Raw genomic sequence first — 14,474 nt, 5'->3', positions numbered from 1 at the left:
AGATTTTGAAAAGGCTTATGATAGGGTCTTGCATCAGTACACGTTTCATGTACTGCAAAAGATGGGGTTTTCAGGGGGGTTTTTAGCACGGGTGGGGCTCCTATACACAGAGGTAAGGAGCAGAATTTTGGTAAATGGGATTTTATCAGAAGCAGTGTCAGTAAACTGCGGTGTCCATCAGAGGTGTCCGTTATCCCCACTCCTTTTTTTTGTTTGTTGTATGAAGCCAGTGGCACAGGTGCTGAGAAGGGACATCTGGATTAGGGGGCTACAAATACCTGGTAGTGGGGGGAGGGAGGCCAGGTGCATTCTCTACATGGATGATGTCACGGTTTTATGTTCGGACAGAGTGTCGGTCGCCAGGGCTTTAGACAGAACAGAATGGTTTGGTCAAGCCTCGGTTGCAAAGTTAAACAGAGAAGTGAGGTGGACAGACAAGACCTCCCTTTAAAAGTGGATGTTAATGAAATGCGGGTTTTGGGGGTTAAATTCGATGCAGAAGGTTTGGGCGGCGGGAACTGGGAGGACATTTTTAAGAAAATACAAAGAAAGGTAACTTTTTGGAGGTTGAGGCAACTCACCTTGGAAGGGAAAGTCTTGATTTTAAAGTCTGTGATTTTACCAATGTTGTTGTTTGTGGGTGCTGTCTTTTGTCCGTACCGTGTTGTGTTGGTTAGACTTGATTGTTTGATTTTACATTTTGTGTGGGGTGGGGGATGGGAACGGCTAAAGAGGGAGTGGGTGAAGAGAGTGCCGGAGAAGGGGGGAAAAGGGGTCCCGGATTTTTACAAAATTTTAATGTGTAAATTTGTGGCGTTACATGTCTCGTTGGATGTGTCTGGTTTTAATAAAGCTTCATGTTTTGTTCGATTTTTTATGGGGGGCTATTTAAGGAGGTTGGGTATTTTAAAAGTAAATTTAACTGTACCTGTAGCCTTTGTGATGCCAGGTTTTTATCGCCTTGTGCAAACGTTTTTAATTATTTATTTATTTATTTATTTAGTTTATTTAACCTCTTAGCGCACAGCCCCTAGTGGTGGGCACACCCGCGTGCCTAAATTACTAAACTCAAACATTCGGTGCTACTGCAACCAAACTATAAGAGGAAACGACAAAATTTACGTTGTAGTTTTATTAGTACACTATGCATGACAACTATGCCGAATACGGAGTTTGTGAGTGTCACCATTGTCGCGTATGACGTCCATTTAACAAGCACCCCCCCGCGCTGTCTCATCTGCAATTATACCCCCCATGCATGACACATTGACCAATAGCGTCAATCTGACAGTTCATAAAAATATTCTTGCACCACCAAAAATTCGTATTCCGTCATAGCAACAAGATAAAGCCAAGATTGGCCAGATGCAATGCTTATACAGCAGGAAAAAATGCTGCTCACTGAATAGTGAAATAAACAAGATTAATTACAGTATAATTATCTGATGTCATTCAACTATGAATATCAGGGACTAAATATTGAATAAGCGTACAATCGCATAATTGGTTTTACGCTTGGAGGTGTCCTTTTAAATATTCAGTGGTCATTTATTGTCTTGGACGATCCGTTTGTGAAATATAAACTCATTTGCAACGCCAGTATAGCATCTGAAACAGCTGTGCGTAAAACCACACATGCTGTCAATTTCACTGTAGTCAATTAGAGTTAATTCTGGTTTGATTGACACTTGTTTTATCCAGTAGCAGACAGTATACGCTTTCCAATTACGTATGGCGCGACTAATTTCACGTTCGGAACGTAAATATAAATCCCAGCGTAACAGGAAGTTGTGTGATATTGTCTCACGTGTGCGCATTCGGTCTCAAGCTGAATCTTTGCTTTCCGAATTTAGGAAACTGTTATTGTACTTAAAAATTTTAGCATGGCTAAAGCATATCCCAGGCAAGAGGATATTGATTTCTGGGGAGATTCGGAAGCGGAGAGCGAGGGAGGCTGTTCTGAGCCGGACAGCGTTGATTCTCTTCTCGAGGAAGCATATGAACTCGGCGAAGATGTGCTCCTCGACATGTACGTATTAGTTTTCGCAGTATTTCAGTTATTTACGTTTTTTTCACTTTACCTTTGCCTTTACAATATTTTTGATACAGCTAGTGCTGATAGTTGACAACTGTTCGCCTTTGCGAATTATGCAGAGCATATTTGCATTGGGTTTCTAACTAATGGCTGTTATAGTCGCATAGTTAGCGTAGTGGCTCGTTGTGGTCAGCTTTGCCAGAATTCATACTACTCACAATGGAATTGACTGTTTCTAGAGGTTAACGCTATTCTCTAATGAGTACATTTGACATACTGTATGCGTTATATTTCATGCACCGATTTGCTGTGAAGCTGGAACATTGTCAGCATTTTCCTGATGGTGGAATTTTATCTTTTTATTGTAGGTAAGGTAAACCGTTTGGTATTAGTGTCTCCATGGGCTATACTTGTCCCTTTGGGCATGGGAAATACTTATTCAAATTTTCTATATTCTGTTATGTACTGGATGAATGTAAAGTTGGTGTACAAATAGAAACATTTGTGAAACACACAGAAATCCCAGAGTGTGCAAAAAATACTGTACTGTAGAGTACTGAGAAAGTGTTATTGAGTTGCATGAGTGAGATTACATGTGTTGCTGTGTGTACCAGTGTGTTATAATGCTTTTGCATTGTGTCATTGTTCGTATTCAAAAATTTCACTATTTCTGCAGGGATGAAGATGCTGGACCCTCCACCTCTGCTGCTCTAGCAGTGCCCTTTGCTGCTCCTCCCTCTCCTGCTCCTCAGGCCTGCAAGACTGGCGCCCTCACCACCGCCATTGTTACAGCTTCTGCCACTGCTCCCGCTCCTGTGATGTCTCCACCTGTCACTCGAGCCCGCAGGGCTGCCTCTGCTGCCACTGCTCCCGCTCCTGTGATGTCTCCACCTGTCACTCGAGCCCGCAGGGCTGCCTCTGCTGCCACTGCTCCCGCTCCTGTGATGTCTCCACCTGTCACTCGAGCCCGCAGGGCTGCCTCTGCTGCCACTGCTCCTGCTCCTGTGATGTCTCCACCTGTCACTCGAGCCCGCAGGGCTGCCTCTGCTGCCACTGCTCCCGCTCCTGTGATGTCTCCACCTGTCACTCGAGCCCGCAGGGCTGCCTCTGCCACCCCTGCTGCACGCCCCCATAGAGGTTCAGAGGCTGCTGCTGGTTCTTCCACTCCTGCTCCTGGTCGTCCCCGCAGGGCTTCATCAGGAACAAGTGAGGCCAAAAGAAGAGCCACAGAGCCTGATTCAGAGGGGGAATGGCAGGACATCCGTGTTGAGGATGAGGAGCCTCATCAGTTCCCCTTCAGCCCACAGAGGACCCCTGGAGTTCAGCTGGATGTCACAAAAGAATACAGCCCCTTGGAACTGTTCCAGCTGTTCTTTAGCAAGGAGGCCATTGAAGTTCTTTGTGACAACACCAACAAGAACGCACAGCACAAGCAACGGAAGCAGTGGACAGATGTAGATGCTAACGACATGCTGCACTACCTGTCCATTGTCCTTTACCAGGGTCTGATGAGGCCCCATTCTGTTCGGGACCTGTGGAGGGCGGATCGGCTTTACAAACTTCCCTTTCCACCAAGTGTGATGCCAGGCTACAGGTTTGTTGCCATCAGTGCCTGCCTTCACATGAGCGATCCAGCAGCAGACATCCTCAATGACCAGCTGAGAGGGCAGCCTGGTTATGACGGCCTGTTCTGGGTGAAGCCACTGCAGGACCAGATCCTGACCGCATGCAGGGCTTTTTACCATCCACATCAGAGCCTTGCCATCGATGAGCGCATGGTAGCCATGAAAGCGCAGCACGGGATGAAGCAGTTTATGAAGGATAAACCAACGAAATGGGGCTTCAAGCTGTTTGTCCTGGCTGACAGCAAGACTGGCTACACATGTGATTTCAACATCTACCAGGGAAGAGCGCTCACCCCTAGTGGAAATGGGCTGAGTTATGACGCTGTCATGAACCTGATTCGGGTGCCGTACCTTGGAACGGGTTACCACATCTATGTGGATAACTTCTACACGAGTGCGGCTCTCTTCAGGCAGCTCTACCGGATCCACTACGGGGCCTGTGGCACCATCAGGCAGAACAGGATTGGGTTTCCCAGGACCACGGTGAATGCTCTGCCCAAGACAGCTGTGCGAGGGGACATGCGCTGGATCAGGGATGGATCCCTGCTGTATGTGAAGTGGAGGGTCTGTAGGGATGTCACTATGTGTTCCTCCATTCACAAGGCGTACAGTGGGAGGACAACTCAGCGGCGTGTGAAGAGCCCTGATGGCACCTGGTCACGGCAGGCTGTTCCAGTCACAGAGCCAGTTCTTGACTACAACAGGTACATGGGCGGTGTTGACCTGTCAGACGCTCTCATCCACTACTACAGCGTCACACAGAAGAGCACACGCTGGTATCGGAAGCTGTTCCTCCACTTTGTTGACATCGCGGTGGTGAACAGCTTCATAATTCAAAAAGAGCTGGTTTTGGAGAAACATCACACTCCCCTGACACAGAAGAAGTTCAGGGAGGTCCTATGTGCACAGTTGGCTGACGTGGGCAAGGGTGGCAGCACAGAGCAGGTGGAAGAAGAGGAGATGGTGATGGCGGCTCACCAGCCACAGGAGGCAGCAGTGGAAAGAAGGTCACTGGGCTGTTTCCCTGTACCAGTGACCGATGTGAGCTCCTCTGATGTCCGTGACAAGGCCACAAAGGGGAGGAGGCACTGCGTACTCTGCCACAGCAGGAATCTGTACAACAGCCGGTCCTGTGATGTACCCCTCTGCATTGTGGCAGACCGCATCTGCTTCACAGAGTGGCATGACCTCCAGAGGAGTCAGGCACTGTGAAGGACTGTGCATGCAGCCCCAGTGTCTTGTGTACATAGTTTTCACCATTTGAGTTTTCACCTTTCATTTACTATGCCTCCTAAAGTCCAACCCCTCGTCCACGTCGTAGGAGGTGGTAACAGCACATTGTCTTTCAGCTAGCAGCATTCTTTTTTCTTCCTTGGAAATGCCTGTTTTGTTGAGTTACTGTGCTGGCTAACGGGGCTCTGGTGAAAAATTGACAAATTTCAGTGGTTTATAATGGACAAAAATTATTTTATTCATTTTCTGAGAGGTTTTGGATAGGTTTTTGGACCCTGAGATATCCATCCCCTATACTGATGAAAATATGGTAATTCTCATATTGGTAAGTATGGAAAAAGTGAGTTTCATGAGTCAACAGTTGATTTTTATTGAAACATTTATTAACATGTGATTATTTTATGATTTACAGCAATGCATAATTTAGCCATTTTGGATAGATTTGGAGACGTTAAAGGACACCAGGGTACACTGCTTACATTTTGCTTTGTAGATCATTAGTAGTTTTGCATATTACTCTCAGATTTTGCACACTTGTTGTCAAAGAGTTCCTGATCCTGGAAATGTATAGTTTTACCTCCTAGCACTTGTGATTCTTAGCATTTTGTTGAAAAATAAAGGAGAACAACTTCATTTTTGCATTTTCATGTACATTTCTTTTGTATTTGTGAGGCTTTATTCATGTCTAAACTATGAAAATAAACTCTAATTAATTAATATTGCAAATGGTAGAAGTGTCTTGCTTTATTTAAGCCATTTTCCAAGTCTCTCTGATGCTCACATCCAGAGTTATGCAGCCTTAAGTAGGGTACCCCCCAAATGGGTAAGAATTGGCAAAATTTGGCTTGTGCCTTAAGAGGTTAAACAGGGACAGTGTACAAAGAACATTAACCTTATATAAAACAAGGAAAGATGTAATGTACCGGGTTATAGCAATTTGCTCATTTCCACCCGTAGTCCCTGGGCAGGTAAGTGAATGAAATGTGAATTGGAAAAGGAGGGGGTTGATGCACTGACATCTTTTAGAAGTCTTCTCTCCTTTGTGCAGGGCAGGGAGCCTACGTGTCCAGTGAGAGGGCTGGCACTAGGCCAAGCAGGAAAGATTTGGAAGGAGGTGGCCCACCCGGACCTGCTGAACCGCCATCGGGACCTGGCCTGGCAGGTGGCGCACGGGGTCCTCCCTGTACGAGCAGTAATGCACAGAAGAGGGATGTCAAGAATTGCAGTGTGCCCTAGAGATGGCTGTGGCTATGAAGAGCCAGTGCGGCACCTCCTGTGGGACTGTGAGGCGGCCCAGGCCCTCTGGAAGGAGGTGTGCCCTCTGCTCCAGCACCTGCACCTGCACCCAGGGATAACACTGCCAGCTGGTCTTATATGGGACAAAAGGAAAAATAAAAGCAAATGCGTGGACTCAAGCATGGCAGGTGGTGAACTGCACAGAAGAGGCCCTGTGGAAGGCAAGATGCCTGCTGGTGCTGGAGGACAAATTACTGAAGAAGGAACAAATGAAGAGGGTGGCCTGGGCCGCAGTAAAAGAATACATGTTCCGAGACGGTCGACGGAAGGAGGATTAGACTGCTCAGGTCCAGGACTCCCATTATGATGGGACAGCAGGTAAGGAGTGAAGGCAGTTGTTTAAAGACACGTCCTGCCCTGCACGAAAGCATAGTGTCTAATTTTATTGGGATTGCTTTTAAAATGTATGTAAAATAAATTTATTGGAATGGGATGGAGTTTTGGAAGATTTTGGAGTGTGTTGTGCATGGAAAATGGTTTGTGTTTTTAAAATATAATGTTTTATTTGGAATTTGTAGAAATTGAGTACATTTAGATTGTCATCAATTTTAAATCAAATTCCTGGAAATTTTTTTTTTTTAACATGCTTGGTATTTTATTTTTATAAATATTATAATGTTTGTAAAGTTTTAAATGTGTTGAAATGTGTACAGTGTTTGTAAGGCTTGAAATGCTTGGAAAACAAAATGTTTTGATATAATTAAAAAATTTCAAAAGTTAAAGTGGTTCACCCAGGGCGAGGCTCGGCCATTGCCGGCTGTGAGAAAGTAGAATGTACTCGATGGCGCCGTGGCGTCTATAGACCGTGAAGCGGGCAGAAAAGTAAGAAAAGTGGCTAAAATCCACGGAAGCAACTTTGCTGCAGGTCAGTCGCATTGCAACGGCATATGGCAAGTCCTAAAAAATTTAATGGATTGCCCGCATTTTTAAACTGCAAGTGAGTGTAACTCATTTAACCAGGGGGCGCGACTTCGTCAGGGTTTTCAATGCTGCGGCCGGTGCGAGAAACGAGCCGTTAACTTCCCTGTCTAAAACACGACGAATGTTTCGCCCCATCTCTTTCCACTCCGTAGCATTTTCTTACTTTTTTCAGAGGGGGTGGCTACTGCCATTTGTAAAGCCATAAGTGATCGCACAAGGTTTGCAAAACATTACATTTGCATACATTTTCCCAATATTTTATCAGGCAAGCCCTTTTACCCAAAGCGACGTGCAATAAGTGTATGCCGAAGGTCGTTGCAAGAACTACAGAACGTACGTCCGACAAGGTTCAATTCTCATAAAGAATCAGCTACCCCGAGCCATTAACATAGCCAGTTCAATCCGTAAGCAGAAGCCCAATGTACATTGCGAAGCCTGGCATCGCAGTCACGTCAGGCACAGCGGATTTAACTAGGAATAATTCTAATTCAGATATATGAAAATACCATTTTCACTAGCCAAAACGGAATTACAGACGTCATAAATAGCTGATCATTCGGTATGTGCGACGATTCGAATGGCCATACTTGTGATGTCATTATGGATATCTTTAAAGTTATTGTGACAAGTGAAAGCATGTTTTCAGAAGTCTTTTGTCTTGTTTTGTTTTCTTTTGACTGTTAGGTACAGACACTTCTGAAAGGATTAGGATTTAGAGAAGCACGAGCGCATCCCGGTTTGGGATTTCCGGCCGGGGTTAGCCGTGTAGAAAGACCTTTAAAAGAATTAAAATAGGGAAAGCGCCAGTTCGGGGAGTGTTTGCGGTAGCTAGGAGTAGGTAGCTGACTACTGCGGCCACTGATTGTCGGGTGAAGCGTTTTTTTTTTTAATCAGGTAAAGCGGTGGTTTGGAAGTGGGGCGCGACGGGAAGTACTGAATTTGCTTCTTACTGGTTCACTGGATTAAATTGATTGAGCGTTACATTTGGTAATCGGTAGTCGGTCGAGTGAGGAGTAAAGGGTGGGAGTGTCGGCCGATGGCCTGTATAGGACTCTCACGCTGCTGCTCGTTGATTGTGGTAACATGGAGGGAGGTAGATGAAGACAGCTATAACAGCATGGAGTTGAATGAGGAGGAGGGCTATGGGGGTGAATGGGAACAGGTGGGGAAGGGAGGTGGGCGTCGGACGGCTAAGAGGAAGAAAAAGAGTGACTAATCTAGGAGAAACCGAGAGTGAGGGACGGGAGGATGAGGCAAGGAGTTCAAAGACAGGATCCCTTAATGTTGTGGTGAGGTTTGAGGTGGAGTGAAGAAAACGGACCTGCTTAAACTCACATATCTAATCAGAGCACAAGTAGGTGAAGTCAAGTTTGCGAAAGTGCTAGGGGATGGTAACTTGCTAATTGGATGCAACTCTGAGAACCAAGTAGAAAAGGCGGAGAAAGCTACTATGTATAGGAAAAGTTAGTCGCAAAAACAGTGAAAGTTGGAGAGCCGAGTCTGAATGGGTGTAAGGGGGTGAAAACAGGGATCCCCCTTAGTGTAAGTATGAAGGAGTTAGCAGAAAACTTGAAAGTACGTAGCAGTAAAGTTAAAAATGTTAAAAGAATGACAAGAGGAGCTGAGAAAAAAGATACAGAAACAGTGCTGATTGAGTTTGATGCCAAAGATATCCCGAAATAATTTTTTTTTGGATTTATTAAATATAGGCCTAGTATGAGGGAATTTGTCCCAAAACCAATGAGGTGTTACAATTGCCAGGAGTTTGGGCACATAGCTAAGGTGTGCAAGGGCAAGAGAAGATGTGCAAGGTGTGGTGGTGATCATGAATATGGAAAGTGTGGGTCAGGTATAAAACCGAAATGCTGTAACTGTGGAGGTGAACATAGTGTTGAGTACTGGGGATGTGAAGCAATGAAGCGTGAGGTTGCAGTACAGAAGGTTAGAACAAAAGAGAAAGTATCTTATGCCGAGGCAGCTAAGATGGCTGGACAGGAGAAACTGAATGACAAGCAGGGGGGAGGGAAAGAGCAAACGGCGGCAAGTATAATGCAAGAGGTGGAAAAGAAGTTGTTGATAGAGAAAAAGAAACTGATGACGTTTATAGCGGGAGTTATAAACGCAACTGCGGATGTAAATTCAAAAACGGAAAGAATCAAGATTATTGTCAAAGCCGCTGTGCATCACCTGGGTATAAGAGGGTTAAAATGGGAGGAAGCCAGGGAAGAGTTAAGTGTTCAGGCAAGTCAAGAAACGCAATGTATTGGGTTATAGTAGTATGAATGTTAATTATCCAATGGAACGCAAGAAGCTTGATTGCTAATGGACAGGATTTTAAAAAGTTCATTTATAGTCAGAAGGAAAAACCAGACCTGCTGTGTATCCAGGAGTCATGGTTAAAACCAAGTTTAGATATTATAATAAATGGATACATGGCAATCAGGCGAGACAGGAAGGATGGGGCAGGAGGGGGTTGTGTCACCTTTGTGAAGGAGGGCATTCCTTATAGAAATATTGATATTGGAAATGAGTTGGAGTGTGCGGTTATTGAAGTGTGGGCAGAAAGGAAGAACCTGGTGGTTATAATCTTTTATAATCCATGCAGGAAATTAGAACTCAGCAGACTGGAAGACATAGAAGAATTAAATAGAGGAAGCATTGTGTGGTGTGGAGACTTCAATGCACATAATACGTTATGGGGGAGTGATAAAACAGATCACAATGGGCAGGTAGTGGAAGAGTTGTTGGATGGAAAGCATCTTGTCTGTATTAATGATGGCAGAAACACAAGGATAGATGTGAACACTGGAAAGGAGTCTGTACTAGATCTGACGTTAGTGACCAATACCTTAGCGCCATTGTGCAAATGGGATGTGTATCAGGAAGGGACCATAGGTAGTGACCATTAACCAATATAAAGTAAAATAAATATAGTAATGATACAGAATACAGAGAACACAGGTGGTAAATGGATTTTTGGAAAAGCTAACTGGGGAAATTTCATTACTGAAAGTGATAAACAGCTACAGCAGATTAGCGACAATATGAGTATAGAAATGAGTAACTGCAAAATATTGCAGGGTATAATGGCAGCTGCAATAAGTTGTATTCCTAAAAGTACAGGTAGGACAAAGAGGAAATTAGTACCGTGGTGGGATGATAAGTGCAAACAAGCAGTAAAGAGTAGGAACAAGGCATTTAAACTGGTCAAAAGATCCCATAATTTTCAGCATTTGGTCCAGTACAAAAAAGCACAGGCAATGGTTAAGAAAACGATAAGACAGACAAAGAGGTCATATTGGAAGACGTTCTGTGGGTCAATTGGGAACACCACTCAGATAGGAGAAGTTTGGGGAATGATAAAGAAAATGGGAGGAGATAGGAGGGAATGGAACTACCCTGTCCTGAGCACCGGAAATGAAGTGGCGAAAACCAATAAAGAAAAGGCTGAATTACTTTTAAAAAACTTTTGTTACAGTACACAGTTCCTATAATCTGAATGAGGAAGGAAAGCAAGGCAGGGAAAAAACCAAAGCTGGAAACATGGATGCACTAAGGAGAAAGAATACCAGTGGAAATGAATTAGATGTCCCATTTACTGTTGGAGAGATGAAGAGGGCATTAGGCAAAACAGGAATGAGTGCTCCGGGAAAAGATAGAATAAGCTATATAATGATTAAACATTTAAGTGAAGGAGGATTAAATAAATTACTGATGTTATTCAATAAAGTGTGGAAGGAGGGGCGAGTCCCTATGAGCTGGAAGGAAGCAATTATCATTCCAATCAGAAAGCCTGGGAAAGATCCTAGTAAGCCAGGAAACTACAGACCCATTGCTTTAACGTCACATATATGTAAACTAATGGAACGGATGGTTAATGAGAGGCTCATGCACTTTTTGGAGAAAGGGGGACTGATGGCTGCATATCAGAGTGGATTTAGGAGAGGCAGGAACACAATGGATCCAGTTCTGTGTTTAGAGGATGAGATAAGAAAAGCCCAGGTGAATAAAGAGATTGTGGCCGCAGTATTTTTCGATGTGGAAAAATCTTATGATATGCTATGGAAAGAAGGGTTGTTAATCAAGCTTCATAAAATGGGAATTGAGGGAAACATCTTCAATTGGATTAGGGATTTTCTAATTGATAGGTCAATTCAGGTCAAGATAGGGTCAGAGGTCTCAGGTAAACATGCTGTAGAAAATGGTACGCCCCAGGGGAGTGTTGTAAGTCCTACTTTATTTTCAGTCATGTTAAATGATATATTTGAAAGTATACCGTTAGGCATGGGAAGGTCTCTGTTTGCAGATGATGGGGCTTTATGGAAGAGGGGAGGGAACCTAGAACATAGTTAAAAAATTACAAGAAGGGATAAATCGAGTGGAAAGATGGGGAATAGCATGGGGTTTTTAATTTTCTGTGGAAAAAACAAAAATTCTGTTCTTCACAAGTAAGAAAATCAGGGAAGCAAGGAATCTGAAGTTATACGGAAGTAACCTAGAGAGAGTAGAATGCGTTAGTTTCTTGGGAGTACATTTTGATCCCAGACTAGCATGGAAAGAGCACATAAGAAGCATAGTGGGAAAAAAGTAAGAAAGTCATTAATGTTATGAGATGTCTTGCTGGGCTGGAATGGGGAGCTGATATAGCGTCATTGAAGTATATATATGTAGTGCTAATCCGGGCAAGAATTGATTATGGTAGTGTGGTGTATGGCTCAGCAGCCAAGACTGTGCTGTCAGACCTGGATGTTGTGCAGGCTCGTGCTCTGAGGATTTGCCTCGGGGCAGTAAAAACGGCGCCAGTGTGTGCACTGCAAGTTGAGGCAGGAGAAATGCCTCTCTGGATTCGTAGGAAACAGTTGATGGCCAATTACTGGATAAATTTAAGGGGGGACACAGAAAGTCATCCAACCTAGAGGGTATTGGGGGCTAGTTGGGAGAGGGAAAAAGCACAAAAAACAAGCTTTGGATGGGTAGGCAAGGACGTTGCAGAACAAATGCAAATCCATGAAATTGAATTTTGTCCAACTTTGTTGTGGCCTGTGAGACCAGCCTGGATGTTACAAAATGCTTATGTGGACATGGAACTATTGGATATAAAGCACAGAAATAAAACAGCAGATTTAGTTCAGGAATATTACATGCATAGGGACAGGAATTACATTGACTATTTACAGATTTTTACAGTTCCGGAAGTAATTCCAGGGAGAGTGATTGTCGGGTGTTTTTGTGTTGGCCGTGAATGTTTACGCTTCACCAGACAAGCAGGACAGGTGGGAACAATTGGACAGGGTGGCTTCCTGCTGGGGAGGGAACCTTTGTTATTTTTAGGGGATTTTAATTGTGTTTTGGAGAGAGAGGGCCGGAAAGGGATGGGTGAAAATTTTAGATCTGATAAAACCTCTGTATATTTAAAAAATATTTTAAAATGATCAACGTTTTTAAATCCTTGAACCCAAGCGAGGGTGGGTATACGTGGAGTAGTGCGGATGGGGAAAAAGCTTCTAGAATTGATTTTATGTTTTGTAGAGAGTTAAATGGGAAAATTTTTAACCTAACACCAGTTTTTTTTTCAGACCACCTTTTAATAAAATGTGAATTCGATATTAAAGGGGGAGGTAGGAAGGGAACTAAATTGTAATTTACTTAAGGAAAAGAAAGTGTTTGAAAGTTTTAGAAAGGAGTATTTGAAATGGCAGTCGTATCAAGAATTATATGGATCAAGAACAGAATGGTGGGAGGTGACAAAAGTTAAAATAAAAAGTTTTTTTATAGAAGCGGGAAAGAGGACGAGAGCAAAAGAACGGAGGGAGTGGGCTGGACTACAAAAGAGACTGAACAGATATGCCGCGTTGATACAGGAAGGGTTTGATTTTCAAGAGGAGATGAAGGAGGTTAAACAAATCATGAAGGAGAAAGCAAAGGAGGAAAGTCTTTAAATAAGTTTTAGATATAAAGAAAAAGAAAGAGACGAGGATGAAAAATGCTCAAGGTATCTTTTTTTAAAATTGGTGGCACGGGGAAAGATGAAAGGTTTGAAGAGGGAGGATGGGCAGATAGAGAAAGATACGGAAGGGATGACTAGAGTGGTGGAGAATTTTTATAAAGAACTTTTTAAAGAAAAATAAATTTTACATGGGAGGGTTCAGGAGGTGTTGGGGAGTGTAGAGAGGTTTGTGGAGGAGGACGGGTTTTTAGCACCCATAAACCCTTTAGAATTAAATGAAAGCATTAAGTCGTTTAAAAAAAGGAAAACACCTGGGTTAGACAGGCTTCCTATAGAATTTTATAGTGCTTTCTGGGACTTAGTTGGGCCGGACATTTTAACTGTTTTAATGAATTTGACGATTTAAAAAAAAATTCCAGAAAGTTTTAGATTTAGGCTTTGAGAAAGCGTACGATCGGGTCTCGCACCAGTACATGTTTCATGTACTGCGAAAAATGGGGTTTCCTGAGGGTTTTTTTTAGCTCGGGTGGGGCTCCTGTATACGGAGGTAAGGAGCAAGATCCTGGTAAATGGGCGTTTATCTAAAACAGTGGCAGTGAACTGTGGCGTCCGGTAGGGGTGTCCTTTATCCCCGCTACTCTTCGTTTGTTGCGTTGAGCCGCTGGCACAGATCTTGAGAAGGGACACCTGGATTTCGGGGGTAAAAATACCGGGTAGTGGGGGGAGGGAGGCCAGGTGTATCCTCTATATGGATGATGTCACAGTTTTAGCTTCGGACGCGGTATCAGTCGCCAGGGTTTTAGATTTAACAGAGTTTTTTGGGCAGGCCTCGGGGGCAAAACTGAATAAAGACAAAACGGTTTTTAAAGTGTATGGAGAATGGACACAAAGGGAATTGCAAAGTCTTCCTATAAAAATTGATGACAATGATATGAAGGTGTTAGGTGTGAGATTTGACAAAGAAGGGTTGGGTGGGAAAAATTGGGAGGACGTTTTAATGAAAGTTAAAAAGAAATTGCAGTTCTGGAGTTTTAGGAAGTTGACGTACGAAGAGAAGGTTTTGATTTTAAAATCCGTCATTTTACCATTGCTTTTATTTTTCGGTGTAGTGTTCGTACCATCTCGTTCTGTGTTGGCCCGTCTGGACTTTTTAGTTTTTCGTTTTTTCTGGGGCGGGGGATGGGAAAGGCTGCAAAGGGTGTGGGTGAAAAAGGAGCGGGGCAAAGGGAGTGCCGGATTTTAATGTGCCAGTTTGTGGCCCTTCATGTGCCCTTGTGTGTGAATTCAGCAAATAAGGCTTCATGTTTCGTACGGTTTTTTATTGGGGTTTTTTTTTGAGAAGGTTGGGGATTTTAAAAACAAACTGTACTGTAGTGTACTTGATATTATAACATTTAACATTTTTTCAAAAAAAAAA

The 14,474-nt window shown here is 43.5% G+C and overlaps 1 protein-coding gene across 1 annotated transcript; it reads left to right on the top strand.

Moving 5' to 3' along the window:
- Positions 1–441: 441 nt before the first annotated feature.
- LOC118218746 lies at positions 442–6,743 on the top strand. Its single transcript, XM_035401392.1, has 2 exons — positions 442–552; positions 5,942–6,743. The coding sequence occupies exons 1-2, from the start codon at positions 469–471 to the stop codon at positions 6,494–6,496; spliced, it is 639 nt and encodes a 212-aa protein (XP_035257283.1). The 5' UTR covers positions 442–468; the 3' UTR covers positions 6,497–6,743.
- Positions 6,744–14,474: the final 7,731 nt, after the last annotated feature.

The sequence above is a fragment of the Anguilla anguilla genome, chromosome 19, assembly GCF_013347855.1.
Source record: "Anguilla anguilla isolate fAngAng1 chromosome 19, fAngAng1.pri, whole genome shotgun sequence".
In the NCBI taxonomy this organism is placed as follows: Eukaryota; Metazoa; Chordata; class Actinopteri; order Anguilliformes; family Anguillidae; genus Anguilla; species Anguilla anguilla.
The sequence above is the reverse complement of the archived record's forward strand: the minus strand, read 5'-3'. Positions and strand labels throughout refer to the sequence as shown.

Coding starts and splice junctions, on each gene's coding strand:
- LOC118218746 (XM_035401392.1), top strand. CDS start 469: ATGCGGGTTTTGGGGGTTAAATTCGATGCAGAAGGTTTGGGCGGCGGG. Junction 553..5,941: donor TTAAGAAAATACAAAGAAAG/GTAACTTTTTGG, acceptor TCCTTTGTGCAG/GGCAGGGAGCCTACGTGTCC.